General features: G+C 36.2%; 1 protein-coding gene across 1 annotated transcript in view; it reads right to left on the reverse strand.

The window, feature by feature from the left end:
• The window catches only part of LOC149081715 (uncharacterized), an 89,213-nt gene extending 66,461 nt beyond the window's left edge, over positions 1-22,752 (reverse strand). Inside the window, exon 1 of the mRNA XM_089237132.1 lies at positions 22,361-22,752. Within this exon, the coding sequence (XP_089093258.1) occupies positions 22,361-22,380 (20 nt within the window). The 5' untranslated portion in view covers positions 22,381-22,752. The remainder of the gene's footprint in view (positions 1-22,360) is intronic.
• Between the last annotated feature and the right edge of the window lie 1,179 nt (positions 22,753-23,931).

The following is a 23,931-nucleotide window of genomic DNA, read 5'->3' on the forward strand; positions in this document are numbered from 1 at the left end:
TATAGACATGAGGTCCTCAACGCAAATTCGGATGGGCTCCGTGCGTTAAGACTGGCTCTAGTTGTATGGGTGGTTCGGTTGGATTCTAAAAGTAGTCACATTTTTTCCCGCCATATTTTCACTTGAAAGCTTTATATTTCTTCACATCTGAATTTTTTTTTTCGCATCGCTGTGCGGCCCCCTTATTCACCTGCCAAGGTTTCCCTTCGACTTAATTTTCACCCGTGGGACTCTTTTGAATATCCGAAGACCATAAGAGAGCCATGTGACCCCAGGTTGAGAACCACTGCACTAAAGTATGCACCCTTTCATATTTTCGCAGAAAAAGCATGCACGCATTCATTTTTTGGAATTTTCAAAACTTTTTTTGTATTTTTGATGCTCAAAAAATCCATTAAAAACATAAATGTCAGCAAATATTTATTTTTTTCAAATTTTCATTTTTTTTTTTTTTTTTTTTTTTTTTTTTTGTGAGGGAAATAATTCACTTCCTTCAATTTTTTTTTCAGCCAAGATGATGCAAGGTATATTCATCTTCACATACAATTTTTCCCAGAATTTTAGTGCTAAATTTTATGCAATAAATCATACTTTACCCGGAGGCACTTTTTTCCCTGGAAGCCATCTTAAAAACCCCCCCTGAAACTTTAAATGTCGCCCTCTTATGAAACTCCCGAAAGTTGATATTCATCATATATTTCTAACTCAAAACTTACACAATCCTTTAAGTCAGGATTTAACTCGCAGAGGAACAAAAGAAAAAATTCTACACCGAGAGGAAAAAGCAAACCACAGATTTGTGACTCCAGGGTCTGAAAGGGTTATTATGAGAAGAAATTTTCAGCCAGAATAAAATAAAATGTACAGAATCGAGAATTTCAGTTTTATGGCCCTGTTCATAAGTTCCTATTAGAAACACTATAACTTCCTTTTCGTGGTCTAATTCCACTGATTTCTGGTAATGGGCATGACTAAAGCATATTTCTACTATTCTAAATGCATTCAAAATGCAGTCCAATGTCTTCAGCTGAATTGTACAATGGCTGCCGAACCACTAACGAAAAAAAAAGTATATTGTAACAAGCTTGTCAAAGATAAAGGGATTGCCCAAGGCCAGGTTAAGACAAAAACAAATTCACAGGCTATTAACCCGAGAAGTGCGAGATACACATAATTACACGTCATTTCGGCGTCGAGATTCCCGTATGTACAGCAACTCTTTTTTTTTTTTATTATTATTGTTCTTGGCATTGTCTCCTTCCGTGACTTTGTTTGAATACACAGTGGGAATGAACACATTTGAATACATTAAAGGGGAGAAAAAAAACTATATCGTAACATCGAATTAGCATTGAGAGAGAGAGAGAGATCGTGGTACTACTAACTATCCTCGGAACTTTAACATGGTTTGTTTTACGAGGTTGTCGACCCAGTATGGGGCTGTGAGAGTGTTAGGAAGACATTTTTGTATCCGAGTTGTATTTGTATACCCCGAGGCTAATAATTTTTTATTGTCTTATATCCATGAGAATGTTATTACTTTTTTTTAATAACGAAGAAAATATGGTTTAGGAAAAATATTTCTTGTTCTACACGACGGAAATCTCCCGATGAATGTCATGCGCATTTGCCGTGAATACGTTTAGGTAGGAAAGTAGAGTAAACATGATCCGATGCGTCATAATAGCCAGAAGGAATTTCGTATGTCATTCGGTATTCACTTCCTGGATCGATGAATGATCGATGGATCAACCACCGAACGCTATTTCTTCCGCGTGATTGATGTGGAAATGGCACAGCCAACACCTGTGGTTATTATGCCCGAAATTTCTTTCGGAGAATTTATATTCCTCTCAAAGTGTAGAGAGAGAGATAAGTTATATAATCACAGTTACTTATTATTACGAGTAATAATTTCAGTTTCAATCAATAATATTACTCATATATCCATTTCAATCACTCGATTGATATTAGGTCATCCCAAATGTTCTAGGTATTTTTGGTAGGTGCGTGTTCCAGCTGTTGTTGTGCCTGTTCATCATACGTATCCGAATGAACATTTTATAGCCACTTACAAGTCTATTGAAATGTTTAGCATTGCCTATGCGGTAAACGTATTTACGATAATTTTTAGAAGGTTTTCAATATGACTGATTAAAACACGCATTTTATGCAGTTTATGCTGTTATTACTTTTTTTTTAAAGCAAAGGTTTTAGAAATAGTATTTATAAAGGCTATGATGCTTTACGTACATCAATAGTTCGGAAGTTTCCGGGTTTTCGAATAGTTCCGGGAATTTTTCAGTCTGAAACATGCGAATTAAAAGGATAACCTGTTAACAAGGGATGACGATTTAAAATTATTTGGAAATGGAATAAAACCACAAAACCACTTAACCACTCAAAACATAGCGGAGGTATGAATAGTGTTAAAAGTAGGTAGTTCCTAAATGAATCGGATGTAAAATTTTATGTATTGATATTCAGTGCTGTTGGGACACCCTGTTATTTAACTTTTAATTCCTGTTATCTGATTTGTTATTTGTTATTTAATAAATTCCCGGATGCATCCATCCATCCTTCGGGAACTCTTCGGTATCTCTCAGAGATGTGAAACAGGGTGTATGACCTGACCCTGAATATTCAATGCTGAAGCGCACAGAAAAAAAAAACTGATACTGTGGCCCCATTAAGCTTTGGTTGCCCAAAAAGCAAAGTCCATTGCTAGATGTTTTATCACATCCACCATACTTAATAGACGTAACGAAATTTCACTCTTTTTTCTCTTTCACTCTCTTCAAAATACAGTACTTTTGTATGGAGTACGGTTATGGTATAGATCAGTGGTTCTCAACCTTTTTTTGCCCATGGCCCCCTTTCAACCATTTCTCATTCCTGTGGCCCCTTGCGACCATGATTAATTTCCTCTCCCCCCCCCACATTTTACCGTTAAAAGACTCATCCAAATATTGTTTGAAGTATAAATATGTGTTTGAATTTAATTAATTTTTAATTTATGAAAATAATGAAAAAGCAAAACCATAATACAACATAGTAAAAAAAATGTAATAAATTATTTTCAATCAATGTAAATTTTGGGGTCATTCAAGTATTACATCAGCATTTGGGGGGTTTCTGATTTGCTGACTTTTGATGACGGGGGGGGGGGTGGGGTTGAAGGTTGCTTGCGTCATCAACCACCTTTTTTTGAAGATATGAAATATTCTAAGCTGCCGACGAAATTTTGCTGACAAGGGGGTCAGTGTTATGCTGACTTTTGCTGACAAAGGGGTCAAAAATGACTAAAAATTTGCTGACGTAATACTTGAACGACCCCTTTGCGCTTGAAGACGTCACAATGTCATCAAGTTACTGTACAGGATGAAGTTTGAATTATTTGCAAATTAGTTTTTCTTGGGTAAATGTGAATTTAGATAAATCAGAATTTCAAACTAATCAGAAATTATAAATAATCAGATTTCAAATAAAAACACTATTGGTTCATCGATTATAATTTTGATACGGTGAGATTTACATTCATCGTGAAAATCGGATGTCTCGTTAAATGACAAGCTATCTCCAAGTGGCTTTTTGGTTCATAATGTGGCCTCTCTCTCGCAGGCGAACAAACAACGTGTGAGTTGGTTTAAACGCAACACAATATTTCACATAACAGACACTACTATATGTAATGTACAGGGTTCATAGGTAACAAGACGTATGGTATTTTACTGGCAAACCGTTCACCCTACACAGGAATACTTTCAATTAGAAAAATTATCCAAATAACGTGTATAGTAGTCAGATATGTCGTTCATGTTGCAAAGGGTTGTATAGTTATTAAAATAAAAATATTAACTTTTTATACGGACACTGTGTACTCAAAAGTGTAGCCCGGTTTCTCCTGATGCCAACAAAACCGTTTTATCCGCATTTAACGCAGTTTTTTCGTTGGTTGTATTCAAATAAATGTTACTGTCAAAATCACTGTCATTAAAGTGACACTGTATATATAAATACATTAATCTCAAAACCTTATAATTATTGATAACACAACCATAAGAAGAAATGTAGTAGCTAATAACTTATCAGCAACGACGTTTCATCTTTAGGTCATAAAAATCAGAGCCCTACTTATGAAAAATTGGATGAACACACACACAAAAATATCATTGTGCTTGTTTTCGTGAAACTCTTAAAATATTTGATACTTCAAGTAATAAATTTCATCTTTCAACTACTCAGATCCTTATGTTCGGTGTTGAAATATCCTGCGTTGTTGAAAAATCAATCAAATCTTTATGTTAATGTTACTTAAATAGGGGAAAAATTGTGAAAAAATATATTCTATGCATTTTGTTTGAAATTAAATTTTTTTAGTCACTCTTTTAATAAATTTCTTCGTGGCCCCATTACCAGAAGCCATGGCTCCCCTTTTGCGATATTTTCCTCCATGGCCTCCCTGGAATATCCTAGGGCCCCCGGTTGAGAACCACTGGTATAGATCCCGCCAGAAACCGCATACAGTAGATCACACTTATAACGTTTTTTAAAAAAAAAAAAGTCTCGGAAAAACGTTGTGAGCGGGAAAACGCTTTATACGGGAAATCTTGATAAGTATTAGTAAGAATTGGGACACGAGAGAAAATAAGTGCTACTAAGTGGGAAAACGTTCTAAGTGGGAACGTTATAAACGAGATGCACTGTAGGTATGACTTTATATTTAGTTTTCAATACAACTAAATTCTGTATCAAAATTTGGCCATCTTAAATAATAAAAGAGTTGCCTCTCTGTATTAATCACATTCTCTTCTGCATGGAGTTACGGACAAAATTTTCAGGGACAAATCTTGGAGAACAGGATTCTGTAATAATAGCTGGAAGAATAAAAGCTGGTGATGACAGTATAGCAGTATTATTTTATGAGAAATTTATATACATATTGTAGTATCTCCTAAGCTAGGCTTTTTTATACAATGATACTCATTGTATACGCTCATAAAATCTATAGCAACTATTAAAATCATAAATTCATCCCGGCAAATTATGTGCGTCAAAATAAATGTTTACGACCGCACCTGGGGCATATAGGACCTTCAAGAACGGTAATACAACATACCACAAGGCTCTGAAATGTGTCTGCAACACTTATAAGAAAACATAACTAAAACTTCCAAGAACTTCTCTGGTCCCCAACTCACCAGATCTGGACAAAACTCGATAATCATCATCATTCGTTCTATCTTCAGATATCCAGCTACACACTTCTTAATTACTATTGAATGGACTGCAGCCTGATTTAAATATATACAACCAGAGGCGCCGACATGAATAAAACATTCGGGGGGGGGGGGTGTGTGAGGCTGGAAGTTACTAGTCGTCCCATATGTACGGAACTCAAGCTTGTACGTAGGAGTAGGTAAGGGTCAGCTTCATTGTACAGTAGAACTTCGATATAACGATACTTTGCGGACCAAGAAGAAATATCGTTGTGAAGGGATTACCATTACATCGAGAGGCAGCAGTTTAAGATTAAAGTACTGGCATTTCCAATCAAGACTTGAGAAAATATCGTTTTAGAGAGGTCTATTGTTATACCGAGTGTTGTTGCAGTGAGATTTTACTTCATAATCATTAATTATTAGGGGGCAATCAGCGCCTCAAAAAATTTATTGGGCGGGGGATGGATCAAATAGCTTAAGCCCGCCAGGTTCTGGCGCGTATGAATGCAACAATTTTCCAGCAATTTTATATTATCAGACTTCACAAAGTCGTTTTTCTACATATAAGCTGTTGGCCACATTAATACGACTCAGCCGTGTGTGTAATATCGCTGTCAAAGTGCAACTATTTAAAATACCAGAATTAAAAAAATCAAACGGGTCATTAATGCCATCGGAACATGCTGGTGACAACCATTCAAGATCATTCATATCTGTAACATAAACGAGTGAGATAATCCTGTCTTATTACACAACCTGGATCTCATTTATATGATCAGCAGATAAGGGGGGAAAAAGCACATCCGGGAATAACTTGGATGAGGCCTCATAATCCCCGTTTATCAGTCAACATCCGCATAGTCGTCAACAGTGACCCTGACGTGACAAAAGTTCCTTGAACGAGTTCTCTTCTTCATTCCCATTCGTCACAGCAGCTTTTATACAACGTACACTGTGCCATGTTGATTCAGTCATATATGCAAATAAATGATTTCCATACAGGGTGGGAAAAAAGACTAGAACACATATATAGACGGAAGAAAATAAAAGTGAAACAAAAATAGTAAATAAAAGGTAGTAGTGTTTGGCATTTCCTGTCGGAAAGGTCGAAGAAACCATATAATCTTTTATAGCTTTGACCCGTTTCCATGGTAGACGTTGTCTATATCAGGGTTTCCTCGACTTGGGGCCACATGGCCCCCTTGCGTGTTTTGAAAATTCATCGCCAACAATTCACCGCTACGCAATTCACTCAAAGGAAAATTTACTGCTGCGAAAATTCGCCGCCACGACAATGCATCGACAAAGTGACGTATAGTGAATAAGCAGATAATTTAGCGAGTGGGTCAGAGAGTTATTGAGTGAGCAGATGAGCGATTGAATGAGTAGGTACGGAAATTAGCAAGTGAGTGAATCACTTATACGGTCATTTACTCAATCGCTCACTCACTCGGTCATTCATACGGTCACTGGCTCGCTCAATCGCTCACTCACTCGGTCATTCATACGGTCACTGGCTCGCTCAATCGCTCACTCACTCGGTCATTCATACGGTCACTGGCTCGCTCAATCGCTCACTCACTCGGTCATTCATACGGTCACTGGCTCGCTCAATCGCTCGGTTCGCTCGCTCACTCATCCATTCCCTGGTTCAATCATACTATCACTCAGTCACCCACTTACTTACTCACTTGAACACTCATACGGCCGCTCACTCACTGCCTCTCTCTTGTTAGCTCATTCACTAACTCATTCAGTCACTCACTCACTAACTTGTTCAATCTCTGGTGATGAACTGCTGTCGGTAAATTTTCCCAGCGGTGAATTTTACTATCTGTTACTTTTTCGTGAAACGCCCCCCTCGTGGGTCTTGAGATACTCCAGGAGGGCTACGGATGAAAAGTCAAGTTGAAGAGAAGCCGTGTCAGTGGGGGGCACAAAATATGGTGGGGAAAGAAAAGTAAGACTACTTTCAAATGAAGCCGTTTTAGAAAGGTCTATTGTTATACCGAGTGTTGTTGCAGTGAGATTTTACTTCATATTCATTAATTATTAGGGGGCAATCAGCCCCCCCCCCTCATTTTGAAGCGGAACTGGACCCTACGATAATGAGATTTGATGCAATTAGTTTTTTTAAATACTTGAGTAAATATTTTTACAGGTGCTCTCCCAGCAGGGAGAGGGAAGGGAAGCACTGATGATTACTAAAATGGTCCTGCATAGAAGAGCAGGGCCCATCTTAAAACAAGGGCTCGTCCAGACACGGCCACGGTGTGAATGGGGGGGGGGGGTTTCTACACGATTAGATCTAGTACCATAATTACCGAGAGTAAGTAAATACGTCAGCTGTTGTTCACAGGCTAAAGTAAGGGGCCTCCAAAACATCTTTTTTGCCCGAGAGCCCACGGAGGCGAGACGGAGGGAGACATTACTCATGAAAATTTTCTGCGATATCAATGTGCTGGGAAATCAATTCAATAAAAATAAGGGTCTCACTCACTTTGACGGGGGGTGGGTGTGACTTGACTGGACTCACCGGGGGGGGGGGAACTGGATAAGACAAAAGGGCCACTAGAAACAAGCATAGTCCTAAAGGTAAACCATGGCCGAAAAAAAGAAATCTAACATCTTGCATTGATTATAAGATTGTTCAATACAGAGAAATGTTGTCGCTGTTATTCTGGGGCTTCTTTAAAATAATGGTTCGGAACGTGCCAAAAATTCAGTTACCCTATGAATTCGTCACACCTGGCAGAATAATAGTGGGCCCATTAGGGCCCAGGACTCAAAAGCTTTTCGAATAGCTCTCGAATCCGGCCTCTTTATGCTATATGTTATTGGAGTAAACACCAGCTGCGTAAACACTGTCTAGTTCCTCATTGTTTTCAAACATATAAACCGACAAAGGAAGAAATATTCGAGAGATAATATTTTTATGTTTATCCACAGCATGAAAATTTTTGCGAATGTTTGGAAAAATGGGTCATTTTTTATCGGGATTTCGAACCAGGCTACTCAAACACTAGAAATGGCCTAAGCATACTAAATTATATCTAACTCTGTATCGGAAAGTAGAGCTTTCGCTTTTGCAATGTATTTTTGGAGAAACATGAATTTCTACTAGCTTTCAAAAAAGTTTTGATATGGAAAATGGTCTATAAAAGATGTCTACTAAATTTTAGATTAGAGGGTCTCTAACCGTGGGCCAGATAAGAACCTCAAAAAATTTTATTCGGCCCAATTTTAATTCCAAATATAAAAATTGCTATACATTCAAAAATTAAATCAGGACTGCAACTGTTTACGTAAAAGGAAAGCAAAGAAAGAGCTCATATAAGAGATTTTGTCATTAATTCAGGGTCCCCTCACACTCTTGATCAGGGGCCCCCAGAACAAGGCTTCAACGGATCCTCCTATATATATTGATTTTCAAGTAAGTTTATAGCGTAAAAAAAAAGCAAAAGGGGTCTGATTCCGTTGAACCACCCATGGCTAAGAAGAAATGTGAAAGGCTGATCTCCAGGATCTCCCTAGGCAGTTCCTTCTAGGCGGGTCATGGTAATCGAGAGACACCCAGGCTCTGTCACACTTGGGGATACAAGCGCATTGTCCATTGCCTCCGGGAAACCTAACCGTTTGTTGTAACTCGAATAAAATTTATGTACATGGGCAGGTGCATAGACTTAAGGGGGGCTCAGGACTGTTATATATAAACATATGATTCTTTATTAATTTTTGATAAAATCGAATAGACCAAAAATAAATGCAATTCAGCTTGTCATAAACATTAATTATGCACTGTCTGTGTCGTATTTTATGCGTTATGCCAAGTTTCCGTGATCCAGAGCCACTTGTGAGTGAAATTTTTAACTATATGTTTTTAATTTAGAAGAAGGAAAATAAAACTATACAGACCAGGGGCTACAACCTTTCAGACACGGCGGTCTAAATTGAAACTTCCCATGACGCATGCGGGCTATTAATTCGTGTAATTCAGAAATATCTTATAGAAAAAGGCCAATGGGGGGCTCCGACTTGAACAGAGACGAAAATAATTGAAGGCTTTCATTTATTCTGTAATTTGTTTTTTTTATTAATTATCAATTCTAATTAGTTCTGAAAATATTTTTAACACTAATTCTGAAAAAGTTTTTATTAATTACTGATTAAAAATTACTTAAATCTGAGATTAATTTTAATCTGAGAAATCACTAAATAATTCTGAAATAATTTATTTCACAGTAATCTTTTAAAAAACAATATTATAAACAACAATCTTTAAAACTACTCAACGTATCTTGAAATAATTTCTTTCAATAATTATGCAATTATTCTTCCATTGATTGTGAAATAATTTCTACCAGAAATCACGAAATTATTGATGTATATTTTTTTCACTAATTCTGAAATTATGTGTTTCAAAATTCCGAAATTATTTTTTTTGAATAGTTCTGAATTTTTTCACTAATTCTGGATTTCTTTCATCTCAATTTCGAAATTATTTCTTACATTAGTTTTAGAATTAATTGTTTTTCTATGTGTTCAACCGTTTCTTGAAGATAATCTGTGGGTCAAGACAAAAAGCTCTGACACGGCCATGCGTTAAAGGCCCCTGCACTAAGGCCATAAGCATTTTAGTGCAAAAACTGCAACTTTTTATATCAATTGGCTGATTTTTTACTAATTTTTAAAAAGCGTCCAGAACTTCTCGTCCACCCTGCATATTACATTTTGAACAAATTTAAAAAAAATTAAATAATAACAAAAAATGTGGTTTTTCTTCAGAAATTTTCTTAACATAATTTTTTCAATAATATATAATTGATAGTTTTTGGTTTAATCAAAGTCTACCAAAGATTCGACCAACTGATTTCCCCATAGATGATATCGGATTTTACTCGACACTAACAACCTTACACAACAAAAAATACTTCTCAAATACCATTCGGAAATAGGAAAGTTGATATCCACCCATCCCGCTTTTGCAAAAATCATTCACTCAGGAACACGTGAGCGTGCGTATTCAGTCAACCTGGGACTGTCTCGTGTGTTATGTGATACAGCAATGAACTTTTCCTACTGCTGGGAGATTTCATGTTGAAAATAAAAAAGGGGGAGAACAAGGCATGCGTATATACTGTATATAGCATGACGTGTCTCATGTTACTATGGGAACGAGATCAACAAACCACGGACTACATACAATTTGAACAAGATGAACGAACAATGTGTTAACATATTGCCAAAAAATCTTATTCCCTCAATGAATTTCTTTTCATTTTTACAGTCCTCAGAAATGAATTAATTTTTCTGAAATACTGTATTATTTATATGAATAAAAAAAATTATGCATACCATAATATTACCTGGATTTTCGAAAAAATGGCTTTATTCGATTGGTTTTTGTCACATGAAATCGGCATCTTTTTTTAAGGCGTATATTTTATGTACAAGTCAAGATATTATTATAATTCTGTTAATTTCATTGTTTAAAAGAATATATTCTTTAAATTAATATGATTTTGTGACTTTTTTTAAATCACATAAATATGCCAGGTTATATATTTATTTTATTAATATATGATCAGTTATACTTCATGAAATTAAAAATACACATGGAAGTTCTATTCACATTCATTCTATCTATTTGAAAAATCGTTAATGACATTGAAATAAAGTGCGCCATCAACAGCTCTTTCCGATTCATTACTGGGTGTAGAGCTAATAAAGACGTTGTGTGTGTGTGTTTCTGTATTTTGTAAGTTATGGTCTTTGTTTTAGTTTTTCTTCCCCCTTTTTAAAAGGGGAAACAATTTATGTTATTTTAGAATATATAACTGTTTATGTATATATAATTTTTTTCTCTACGAACCTTTTTCAATAGCAGTTAAATCTCTAAAACTATTTCCAAATTATGTTTAAATAATTTATCAACATTACATAGTATAAATTTTATAAAAATTTATTATATTTATGCACTTCTTTGAAATTTTTTTTTATAATTTTTACTTTTACACAATTTTTTTTAAATCAATATTCTTTCCTTACTCAGGGAATATGGAGCCCTACACAAGACATACATTGTGTTTCCCCGAAAATAAGACCCGACCTAATATTAATTTTTGCTCCAAAAGATGCATTAGGACTTATTTTCGGGTTATGCCCTATTTTTCCGATGCTTTCAATTTTTACAGTTATTTGACTAATATTGCCATTCGTTTTGCGTATAAACTTAATAAATAGATGGTAAATATCAAGTTATGCAGTTAATATATCAATATTATTATTCAAATTGAAATTCAATTCATTCGTGGAATGTAGCAATGGGCGTAAAAATGTGTCCGTCTTGTTGACGTTTTTAACTAGGGCTTATATTACGAGCATTTTGAAAAATAATGCTAGGGCTTATTTTTTGGTTAGGTCTTATTTTTTTTTGGGGGGGGGGGGGAACATAGTAGACCCGTGTTTTCAATCAAAAACATTTAACATGTAAAATATTTAACTTTAGAAATAAGGATCAAAAAACAACATTACAATTATAGAATAAATACGTTCCATACCATGGGATCCTTTCTCGCTAATTAATAATACTCTTTACGAAACAGCATTACCAAGATTATTATAAGCACATAAACTGAAATTTTCAATATAAATTCACCAGATAAAAATCAGTTTATTACACTCATTAAAGAAATTCCCTCCGAATTTCGAACACGAAAGAATTATTTTTAAGCACATTTTTATTTACACATACGAAAGGAAAAATTAACCTAAATGCGTTTTCTAGAAAGTTCTTGCACCATCATCTTCGTTTCGTAAATTGAATTAAAGCTGCGAAGACTTCCATCCGTTCCAAACATGCAAATGTACAAAATGTATCCACGAGAGGAAAATAAGCGAGATAAAAAACGAGATAAAACGTAATAATCAACATAATGCTTCGTTCGTGTGTTCCTTCCGCCTCTTTCAAAACTAAATTAGTGCATTTATATGCCAATTATTTAGATCTTGTGTGATACAATTGAGCTGACGCCCTGGAAGATTTGATGAGATCTATAAAGAGAAGCGATAAGAAAAAAACAAACAATCGAGCAAAGATAAAAGAAAAATCGAGTGTAATTGGAGCACAAGGTGGAGAGGAAACTAATAGTCCGTTTGTGGTCAAGAAACCGAACACTTGACTGAAGTTATCGAGATTCCTGACCCTCAATGTGCAATTAAAACAAAGGCAGTTGACCCTCGAGGTAAACGGTCGAACAACGAACGAATCGAATTGTCTTTATTTTATTTTATTCTCCAATAATCAAAGCGATCATTCAAGTGCAAGTGTTTAAGCTAGGAATTCTTCGACCAAACATTCAGGGGACAGATGGGTTTTGTATTAAAAGTTCGGAATTATATTAAGGGTGCAATAATTCGAAACAAAAAATGTAAGTGTAAGTGCTACATCCCTGATTTTCTATCAAGTATGACCCCATAATGTGTAACAAATATTTATTACATGCAAGGATTAATATTTAGGCATTCAGGAAAACGCAAGCTAGAGTGTTTATTTTGAGCGATTTAAATAGGAACCCATGAATTACTGAAGACTTGCATTCATTCTGAAATTATTTCTTTCATTAAGTATGAATTATCATTAATTCAGAAATTTCTAAAATCATTTCTTTCATGAATACGAATTTTCATTACTTATGATTTTTTAGTATATAGTTCCAGAATTATTTTTTCACCAATTATAAATTTTCATCTATATTATGAAAATATTTCGTTCCCTAATTATGAAAATTCTTCTTCCACTAACTCTGAAAATATTTTTATAATATAATTCTGAAAATATATTTCTCCGAGCTCTATCAGCAGAGTTACTGGTGAATTCGGAAAGCATCACGTAGTTCTAAATACCACAGGATAGCATGTCATCAGAAGACCATCCATATCGAAACTCCAACAATGCTAAAAGTTTAAATCAAAATAATTGAATGCAAATGCAAGGTGGATGAGAAATTTTTATGCAAATTCGAGATGAGAGTTCATTCATTCCCAAGTACGAAATCGAGGACTCTTGGATGCTCACAGGTTGAAGATCTATATTCAGTAAAACTCGGTTATAACGATATCGAAGATTCTACGAAATTTTGTCGTTATAGCCGAGGTAGACATTTTCAATAAATTTCAAATGTGAAAAATGTAATCAGGTGCAATCAAATAATATGTATATAAAATTGTTTTATTTTGATTAGGGTAACCATATTTTTAAAGAAAAATACAAGAAATGAAATCCTGGACATTGCCAATTCCCGCTGAAAATGTTGCTAATTTCCAGCAAAATTGCCAACCATCCCTTATAAATTACTCTTGGGGGAAATCAGCGCTGCAGCAGTTCTACAGTGATTTAAAAATTATTTCAATTTAGCAACCAGAGCAACTATCTGAGATTAATATTTGAATTTATAGTCATACTGATTATAAAATACAGTATATAATTAATTAATTACGTTCATCCCCGACTTTGGTAATGATTATGAATTGAAGTAATCTTGGTTGAAAAGACGGAACATTTTTTTTTTTTTTGCTAAAAAGTCAAAGGCAAAATTAAGAAATGTCTGGTAAACGTGTTATATACCAAAGCCTCCTAGATACTACTTGTATACTACTAGTACTTCTAGGAGGCTTTGTATATACCCAGACCATCTATAAACAATGAAAAATAATCCTCTTCTATAGGTGATGTTGGTTCTATATTGATGTTGGTTTTTGATGTATTGTAATACATGTTATACATGTATATGCTCAAATTTCTCTCTATATGCCCCTTTTCTCTGTATTCCACATTTCTTACTAATAAAGTATTGTATTGTATAAAAAAAAAGGGGTTCTAAAATCATTGAAATATCTTTGCCAATGATTTACTGTATTTATTTATAACACACAGTTTCAATATGATGCATATGCTGTTCATGGTATTATCATTGAAATTTAATACCATAAGCAGCATACAAATCACACAATCACAAATCACTTTATCTCAAAAACTAGAGCCAATCTCTGACACAACTAAAGCCGGATTCAAAATCAGCACCCTAAAATCATCATAAAATCACTGAAATATCTTTGAGAACAAAATCAGTGTTGAGCAGTGCTGTCGTTCTAGTTGTGATAAATTATACGGAATAACGGCAAAAAATGAAAAAAATGAATCGATTAATCTGATGCGTTTTCATTGACGTTATAAGTAGGGCCGCAACCGGGGGGTGGGGAGCAGGCGGGTTTGGTGCCCCGCGCACTACTTTACCACACACCAACTGTAGTCATATATCGCCATACGGCAATTTCCAACCAGTGGAGTTTGATGAGAAATGAAGACGGTGGTTGCCCCAGGTTCGGCAGGTAAAGAACCTGTTTCTGATGTTCCTGTCCGGATTCGAACCCGTGGACCTTGACGGTAGCCTTCATAGTGAAAAAGATGGGCATCATAGCACTAATAGGTACACTGCGCTACTCAGGTACAGTGCCCCGGGCACTGGACGGGGGGGGGAGGGCGGAATTCATTCTCCAACTGCTCCTTCTACATTATTGTGTTTATCCCGACTGAAGAAGTATCTAGTTGCGACCCTGGTTACAAGCAAGGTTGGTTGACATTTTAATCTTTGGGAATTAACCGGGGCCGGAAATTCTTGACGTTATAACCGAGATGTCATTACAACCAACACCATCTGTAACAGAAGCCCTCTGCGCTAAGCTCGTGACGTCACTGAAGTAGGCCATTTCACCTATAGTCATTGAATATACTGCAAAAAAGTGTAAAGCTATCGCATGCGTCGACCTGCTATATCTAATGGCTACATGTGAAATGGCCCCCTTCAGTGACGTCACGAGCTTCGCGCGGAGGCCTTCTGCTACAGACAGTATTGTTCCAACTGTAGATGCACGCGCGTTTATAAATACAAGAACATACGCACAGATGAAAGACGCGTCGTATATTTCTTTCGGTAACAAAATATGTTTTTGTGTATGAAATCGAATAATGCAAAAAATACAAACGATTCATGGCATGAAAGATTTTAATCTATGAAGCCCACGTCAATTCGATCCGATGAGACTTATTCTTTTCTATCAGACGCTATAACATGTATTTATAGAAACAGGAAAAGTAGAAAAAAAGTGAGTAAAAGAATGAAAAGAACCGCGACGAGATAAAAATGCGGGAAATAACAAAAAAGAACGTCTTGAAAATAAATAAAGATTCTCTTTGTTTCCGAAATCGCGTCCATGTGGATTCTATTCTCTCGCATCAGAAGCTAATGTATATGATTGTTATCCATAAGCTGCACGCGTTCGAGTTTCTCTTACACAAAAAGCACTATTTTTAGCCACGAATCGAGTCAGTACGCATCAGTCTTCAATACCTCAGAGAAAAGTATTTCATTTAAATAAAATATCGTTATAGATAGACTCTCCGGAGGGAAATAGAATCAATTGTAACGGGACGGCTTAAGCGAGGGTGCAAGGGGCGCGGTGCACCCAGGGGGAAGCTTGGACTTCAGCTTAATACCAACATTTTAAAAAATTTCTAATACAAAAAAAATTTACATGGCCAGAAGCGAGCGTATTTATGGTTTCACTGGGCTACAATAATTTTGCCGCCCTTCCCCCATCCTAGTGTAATTTTCTTGACCAATTATTTCCTAAATTTTTCGGGCTAGAGCCCGATCAGTTCGGGCCTGTGATTATCTATGTTTCTCAGTTACTTTTTTTTCGTCATTCTTTCCCTTGCTCTCTAGGTCACTTCTTGGTCACTCACATGCTTGTAAGCTTTCTAGGTTACTCATCGTTACCCTCGTTTTTGGAATTCGAATATTTCAGCGAATATTGCACTTAGAACCATGGAATTTTCTCTGCTGACATCAAGATAGACAGAGCAACAACTTTTTAATTGGGTTTTGGGGCACACGAAGACTACATAGAAAGTTTTTTTGTTTTTTTTTAACAACTATGAAACCCCTTGAAACATGAATGGCATATCTGAGTGCTACACGTTATTTTGAAAACTTTTTTCTAATTGGAAGTACATATTCCTTTAAGATCAGCGTTTCGTCAGTAAAATGGCATGCCCCGTTTGCTATGCCCCTGAAGGCCTATATTTGAAGTAATTCAGCAAATACGCAAATACAAGGCCACAACAGGCAGAATGCCCAACGAGGTAGCAAAATGATTGATGATCGCAAGTCATTATATCGGCATCTTTATTCTTGACAGAAATAGCAACTGACAGATAGAGCTCTATAGTTTTTTGGCTACTTATTTTTAAAGGTGCGAAATGAAAGCTATCAAATAATTTATTATCTCATATTATCAATAAACGGTGGTGGAAGTTTAAAAGGCAAATGCAAAGGAACTCATTTCATATTTCGGTCCTCGGAAAGCCATTGACTCACCGAAATTCAGAAAGAACAAGGCCAGTCATCATTTTCCTCCAAATCTTGAAATGTAAGTCAAGCATTTAGCTAACAATAATTCACGGATCGATTATCGTCAATTTTCCACAAGTAAGAAAGAATTATGAGTGATAAGCGCTCTGGTCTCGGAAACAAGATCTCCAGACGGTATAGCAGGTTCTCGGAGTGGTTCCTGCAGAAATTCGGCAAAAGCGAAAAGACTATCGACCAAGTTTTCAATGAGTGCTCGGAGAAATTTTTCGAAATCTACACTGACATCATGGCTTACGCAAAGGCAGCAAAGGATTACTACAGGTCCCTAAAGAGGCTGAGGGATTATAACCGCGAGTTTATGGAATCGCTGCTGCAGCTCTACGACGAATCCTGGATAGAGAGCGGCCAGGTTCGAACCAAGACTCGTCTGATCTACAAGAACTACGACACGCTGATCTCGAATTTCAAAGAGAGCGTCATTGTGCCACTCAGAGAATATGTCCAGAAGATGGAAGATATCCGTAGCGATATAAAACGCAGGGATAAGAGGCGTCTGGAGTACGACTCGAAAAGGAGAAACCTGGAGCGTTTGCAGGCAGCTAAGAATTTGGACGAGGGGAAGATAAACAAGGCTGTGACGGATGTCGAAGAAGCTCGGAAGGAGTACAATGGCACTAATGAGAATGTTATCGAAGGGATTTCTTACTTCATAGAGGCAAGGGCCTATTACCTCAGCATGATCATCGACAGCTTCGCCGAAGAGCTGCGACGGTTCCATCGCGAGGCCTGCGAGTATTTCGCCGACATCACTGAGCGTATCTGGGTCCTACACAGAGATTCTTTGGACGATAAAGTGGAGGACTACATCGCCAAGAAGAAGACCTTACCACTTTTGGACGTGAACGAAGCCTCTGATTCACCTTACGACTCGTCGAAATCAGCGACTCCGGAAACGGCCCGTCCCAACGGACAAGCCAAACCAGATACCGGAACAGAAGATCCCACGAAAGATTCGACTTCAGTTCAGAGCGATCCCATACAAAATGAAGACAAGCCGATGGCTCGAGATGACGACAAAGATGCTGCAGGGCATGGGATCGGAAATGTCCAGAAAGGTGTGCTTCCGACGGAAACCGAAAACGAATCGAAGAGTCCAATTCCAGCCAAGAGCGATGCTGATGATGGTAAAGGTGGACACGATGACAAATCGAAGAGCAACGTCCAGTACCAAGTGAAGTGCGTCAAAGAATACGACGCCAATGGCCCAGACGAGTTATCCATCAAAGTTGGAGAGATCATCAACGTCTTGAACATCCCCTCGGGTCGAGTTGGTTACCAATGCGGTGCCAAAGATGGAGACGGATCAATAGGTATTTTCCCGCAGGAATGTACCAAACGGGTGAAATAAAATCAAGCGACTTGACTCGTATATCCCAAGGTGTCATCAAAGATCCATCCTACTAGGACATTGGTTTATATAGTTCTGGGATGGAAGCGTATGTTTTTAGTGTATTATTCGTTGGCATTATCACGGTATTATTGTCATGCTCAAGCATAGTGTTATGTTCATAGCTCCATTATGGATTTAACTTTTGGGTGTATCCATTAAAGCATTATATATATCAAACATGGAAATTTTTTTCTTAGTTATAAAATCAGAAATTAGATTTTTTATGTGTCCATATTGCTAAAGACATTGCATAGGGGGGTCTTCAACCTCTCAGACATTACGGGCAACAACAAAGAAAAATTTCATGAAGCCCGGGGCCAATAAGTCGTAATGTGGTGTGTAGATTCATACAGTGACGTCGTAAAGGGTGGGCTCAATAAGGTGAAGGGCTCTGACTCAAAACAGGGAGCCCTACATTATTGGAGAAACTTATTTATTCAAATTGTTTGTTTTTTTTCATGAAATATGAATTTTCATTATTTCTGAAAAATCAACTATTCATCAAATACGAATTTTCTTTAAGAAGAGAGTATGAACTTTAATTTTCTTTTCTTTCTCCAAATTATTTTTTAACCAAATACGAATTTTCATCAATTTTGGATTCATTGCTGTTGATATTTTTCATTAATTATGAACTTTCATTAATTGGGAAGAACTTTATTCCACCACTTCTAAAATTATTTAATAATAATAATAATAACGTGGTCTTTACGTATTCCCAAAAGATCTAATTTCTTTCAATAGTTCTATAATTATTCATTTCAGCAATTATGAAATTGGTTCATCAAATAATTATGAAGCTATTGCTTTCAAACATCACGAAATTATTTCTCATTAGTTCTGAAATTATTCCTGCCATTAGTTTTGAATTGTTTCGTAAAAGTAATTTTGAAATTTTTTTTTCACCAATTCTGCATTAAATATTTTCAATATGAAGGTTTTTTCAGCACTTCTATAAATTCTGCAGCTATGTGAACCTTTTCGTCAGTGGGACACAGCAAAAAGCTTCGAGGGCCAAATGTAGCCGATGGGCCATGTTTTGAAGACCCGTCACAAAGTATTGTAGGATCGTTTATACACTGGTTCACGTATAAATGTGAACCAGTGAGAGAGAGCAACGAGCCCACAACGGGGTACAAATATTCAATCATTACACTTTACTTACAGTCCGCAAAATAGATATCAGCACTATAATAATCATTACACAGAAACAAACTTCACGTTAGGTTCACAATACGAACACTCGCATTCCAACATGTACCAACTCGTTAGATGTTCCATAGGGAATATGGATTCATTGATACACATTTTGGCAGACATTTGACATAGGCACATGAAAGACAGACTTTAGACAGGGCTTGTTGAATTTGAGGGGGCAATTCGTTGGAATATCGATTAGAAAATCTGTATTGGGGTGCCTAAAACTTTCCATATTAATTGGTAAATTTATGCCAAAGAACCGCACCGGTGTGCCATCAAACACTATAGCCCTGCTATAGACATTGGCCACGATACGCACATAAAATAGACTCACCTAAAACTTCATACGTGGATAGTATCATCCAATCTCATAACTGATTAATCGATCGATGAACATTCGTATTAATAATCATAATGACCAGTTTTGAAATGTGCCATTAGTTCAATTACCTCGAAAAAATTTACAAATAAGTAAAGCTTTAAAAAAAGTTAATAAATCGGTGTGATTAAGAGAAATTCTCAGACATGGATGCAGAAAAAATTAATTTAAATATAAGCATTCCACAGGGTTGTGTATCGTAATCTGCTTAGAAAATCTATTTAAGAAATAAATCAAGGTATGATTAAGAATTCCAGCCCCTTATGACACTGTAATTAATACGGTATTAAAACGTGAATGTAGAACGAGTTTGAATGCGATAGACGTCGGCGATAAATACATACGTACGAGGAAAATATTCCGAACAAGGATAAGCCTTTACATTAACGGTTAAATATTATCATAATGATGGTAATCGACGGCTGCTTGTCCGCCTCTGGCTAGTCTATGGTGTGTGTGTGTGTGCGATGCGTCCTCACGAAGACCAGCTCCTGACCTTCAATGTATCGATTGGTATTAAGTCATATATTTGTATCGGGTTTTCTCTCACGGTCACATTCATTAGAAAATGAAAGGATTTCTATCGGAGGAGAAGAAAAGAAGGGGAAAAAATTTCTGAAATATATATATTTCCAAGAATTTCGGAATTATCGCTTGTTCTTAGAGCTTCGACTTTGAGGGGACCCTGGACGGAGCAGGAGTATACGTGCCCCCTTCGACCAGGGTCAAAGATATTCAATCTGTCAATGATTAATGATATGGTGTTTATATTTTGGGGCTAACAAAACAATGGAGTCCTAGGCAAATGCCTCACCTGCCCATGCTCAAGACGGGCCCTGCTTGTCCTTTATAGAAAACTAGCTGTAATACCTGGCGCTGCCCGGGTTTTCTTCAATTACTGAGACGATTGAAAAAGTGACAAACCATTACAAAGGCTTGAACTATCGTGCATAACACTGACAGCATTAAAGAAGTGGCAAAACATTGTAAAGGCATGCACATGTCTGATACGCATTGTTAGGGAACCACGGTAACCAAAGTAAACATTCCGAAAGTCATTGTTAAGGCCGAGAAACCATTGTTTACCGTCGGTTTTTATCGCGCATTTCGGGTGCTTGTCAACACTGATGAACTTTTAAAGTAGCCTACGATTCAATCTCGATCCTGTTTGGCATATATGCAAAATTTGGCGACGATCGGTCTAAAATTGTAGATTTGTTTAAAGAACAGAGACATACATACTTCCACATTTATATATAACATTATCCAACATTATTTAGGGTCTCTTATACCTCTGTGCAGTCAAATATTTTACGACATCATACCAAACCCAACGTTCAAGTGTCAGTCATGCTTATATACACAATGCTTATAATCTATGGATATAAAATACCTATGGATATGGGGGGGGGGGACCCCTCCCTCCCCCACATACACCTGTGTGAGCATCCACGGGTTGAAAATACTTCCGACGCCCCTGTTCCATAGCATGTCAATAGGCCGATATATATATATATATTTTCGAAATTAAAAATAATATATTTTAGTACATTGATTGATAAAAAGAAGTATTGTTTTCCAAAACTTCATTTCAAAAAGCCAATATTTATTTCCATCGAAAGACTACGAAGAAAAAAAATGAAAACCAATATACTGTACGTCTTAATAATGTCAAATCACAATCGATGTGAATTTGGCATTGTTATGGTGTTATAATTATATAGAAGAATATCGTCAGATAAATAGAAATTTTTGGAAAAGTTGGATTAAACGTGTATATCAGTGTTTACGAATCTTTTTGATGTCGCGAATTTCAAGGCACCGCGGACGTTTCCCACCGCCAATAAAATCCAAAATGAAATTTTTTTATAATATACACATCATAAAAATAGAAGTAACAAATTAAAACTTTACAGCATTAAACGAGTCATTTATGCTGTTCTATTCAATAGAATTGAATATTAAAATAATCCTGCAGACCCCCCCCCCAAAAGTTCTAGAGTCCACGGACCACAGGTTGAAAACACTCTGGTGTATATCATTATTACAGTATTTACAGGCAGAAATCCTTTATATCTAATCACTCTTAAGACAGTACAACGAAAATGGTAATTATTTAACATTGAAAGAAATAGCGATATTAAAGTGGATGAAGAGATAATGAAAAGATAAAATATATAGTATCCAATATGAAATTTTTAAATATCATCAATACAGGAAGAAACCATGACCGGGCCTATCTTTGATTTTGAAGGGGCATCTGGGCATCATCCCCTCTCCATCAGTGCCGTCTTAATGCATGGGCTCGGGGGCCTCAGGAGAAAAGGGGCCTCACAAACATGAGATTTGATTGAAATTTTCTAGAATTTACCTGTTAGGGCCTCAGAAAAACCACTTGGCCCGGGGGCCCCCATGATGCTCTTAAGACGGCCCTGCTCTCCATGACCAGGTTTAAAAATTGTTTAGATACATAATAGACAAATCTGTCATTTCGAGTCCCTAGACAAATTGCTCGTGAAGAAATAAGCTCCAATGACAGTAAATTCATCATAATTTGGCCAACACCAATGGCCGAAGAAAAGTAACTGGAATAATTTTTGGATTCATTATTTTTTCTTTATTAACAATTAAGAAAATTGTTCAGTATCAACATATAAGAAATTTCATAAAGACTCACCTATCGTCATTTGGCTTCATCTCCCTTGAATTTAATTTTTTTTTCAGAGAACACTTCTAATACTAAATCGATATTAAAACGTCACAGTGTTCACATCAAAATCTTCACCCAAAAAATAACAACAAACGCACTAATAATAATTTCCATACACGAAACACCGTTCATATACCATAACTTTTCACTTGTCTTTATGTAACACGGGATTCTTGAATTTTTTTTTTTTTTTGTGAAATATTTGTTAAAAAAAAACAAAAAATCGGAAGAAACACCTGGCAAGGATGAACAAAGAAGTAAAATGCAAAAAAAAAAAAAAGTTATTGTACTCTCAGGTAAGAACCCATCCGCTCACCTCAGAGCCTACAGCCTGTTCTGCAGAGCCTAGCCTAATATACAAACTCGACGTCAACCTGTTGTTGATGATGATTGTGGTGGAAGTTTCGTGCGAAAACGACTGCAGCGCCACCAAGCTCTGCACCTGATACGCTAGGCAAGAGACTTGGTACATAACAAGAAAGAAAAAAAAAATTGTGAAATTTACCTTCCTTGGTATTTTTTGCCCCTGGGATATATGTCTTTGAAAAAAGAACCGTTGGAAATTATATTCGGAATTTTTTTTTTTTTCCCCCTTCGTAGAGGAAAACGTTATCCGTAGCTTCAGGTGTAGCTTCGGGGGTTCCGAGTAAAGGCAGATTCAAAAAAATAACAAAAATAAAATAAAAACTTTTCTTACATTCCTGAATTTTTCTATCGACAAGGGTAACGCTTCTCTCTTGTAATAATAATGCTGAAGTTTGGGGTCACGTTGACGTCAATGGAATCTTTTCACCTTCTTATTCCTTTTGTTTTTATTTGGGTCTTCTTTTGGGAAGAACGCGTGATAATATCGTAATTATATATATACACACACACACACATACATACGTAAGTGTGATACCATTTTCTCCTCCGTGTGAATTGTATTACTGATGTGAGACTGGATATAATACTGATCTAAATAATTAAAATTGTGGGTTTTTTCTCCCAATAATAATTATTACTACAGCCCGGAAATTTAGGGTAGTTAAAAATGATGAAAATAGGCAGGCAAAAAAGCATTAAAAATGCCTGAAGCAGGCACTAACAAAAGACATTTATAGTTAATGGATAAAAGCAAAAGTGACTAAAAGCTATATGATATTAAGAGTCCATATACTGGCTAAAAAAACTGGCTGCACTCACTGAATCTATTGTTGTAATATTAGATTATCATTACTGCATTATAAGAGCTAATGATGTAATTATTATGCCAAAAATAGTGTTTGTAGTCCATCGAGGTTAGGTCGAAGTTCGATTTAATCGAATACATAATATGCACTATAATACTGAGAACTATAGAAGACAAAAAATATTGACAATGTATAATAAGGACAAATAAACATTTGGTAAACACCGACATATGTTCCGGCATTCATGGGTGCCATTATCAAGGTGGAAAAACAAAAAGCCGTGTTCTATCTCTATGAAAAACCGTTTTCTAATTTTTTTTGTCCTTATCACATTGTCAGTATTTTTGTTTTTCTTCAGTAATGCTA

Source organism: Pholcus phalangioides, unplaced genomic scaffold, assembly GCF_987345545.1.
Source record: "Pholcus phalangioides strain wild (caught in Gottingen) unplaced genomic scaffold, Ppha-v1.0 ptg000009l_1, whole genome shotgun sequence".
In the NCBI taxonomy this organism is placed as follows: domain Eukaryota; kingdom Metazoa; phylum Arthropoda; class Arachnida; order Araneae; family Pholcidae; genus Pholcus; species Pholcus phalangioides.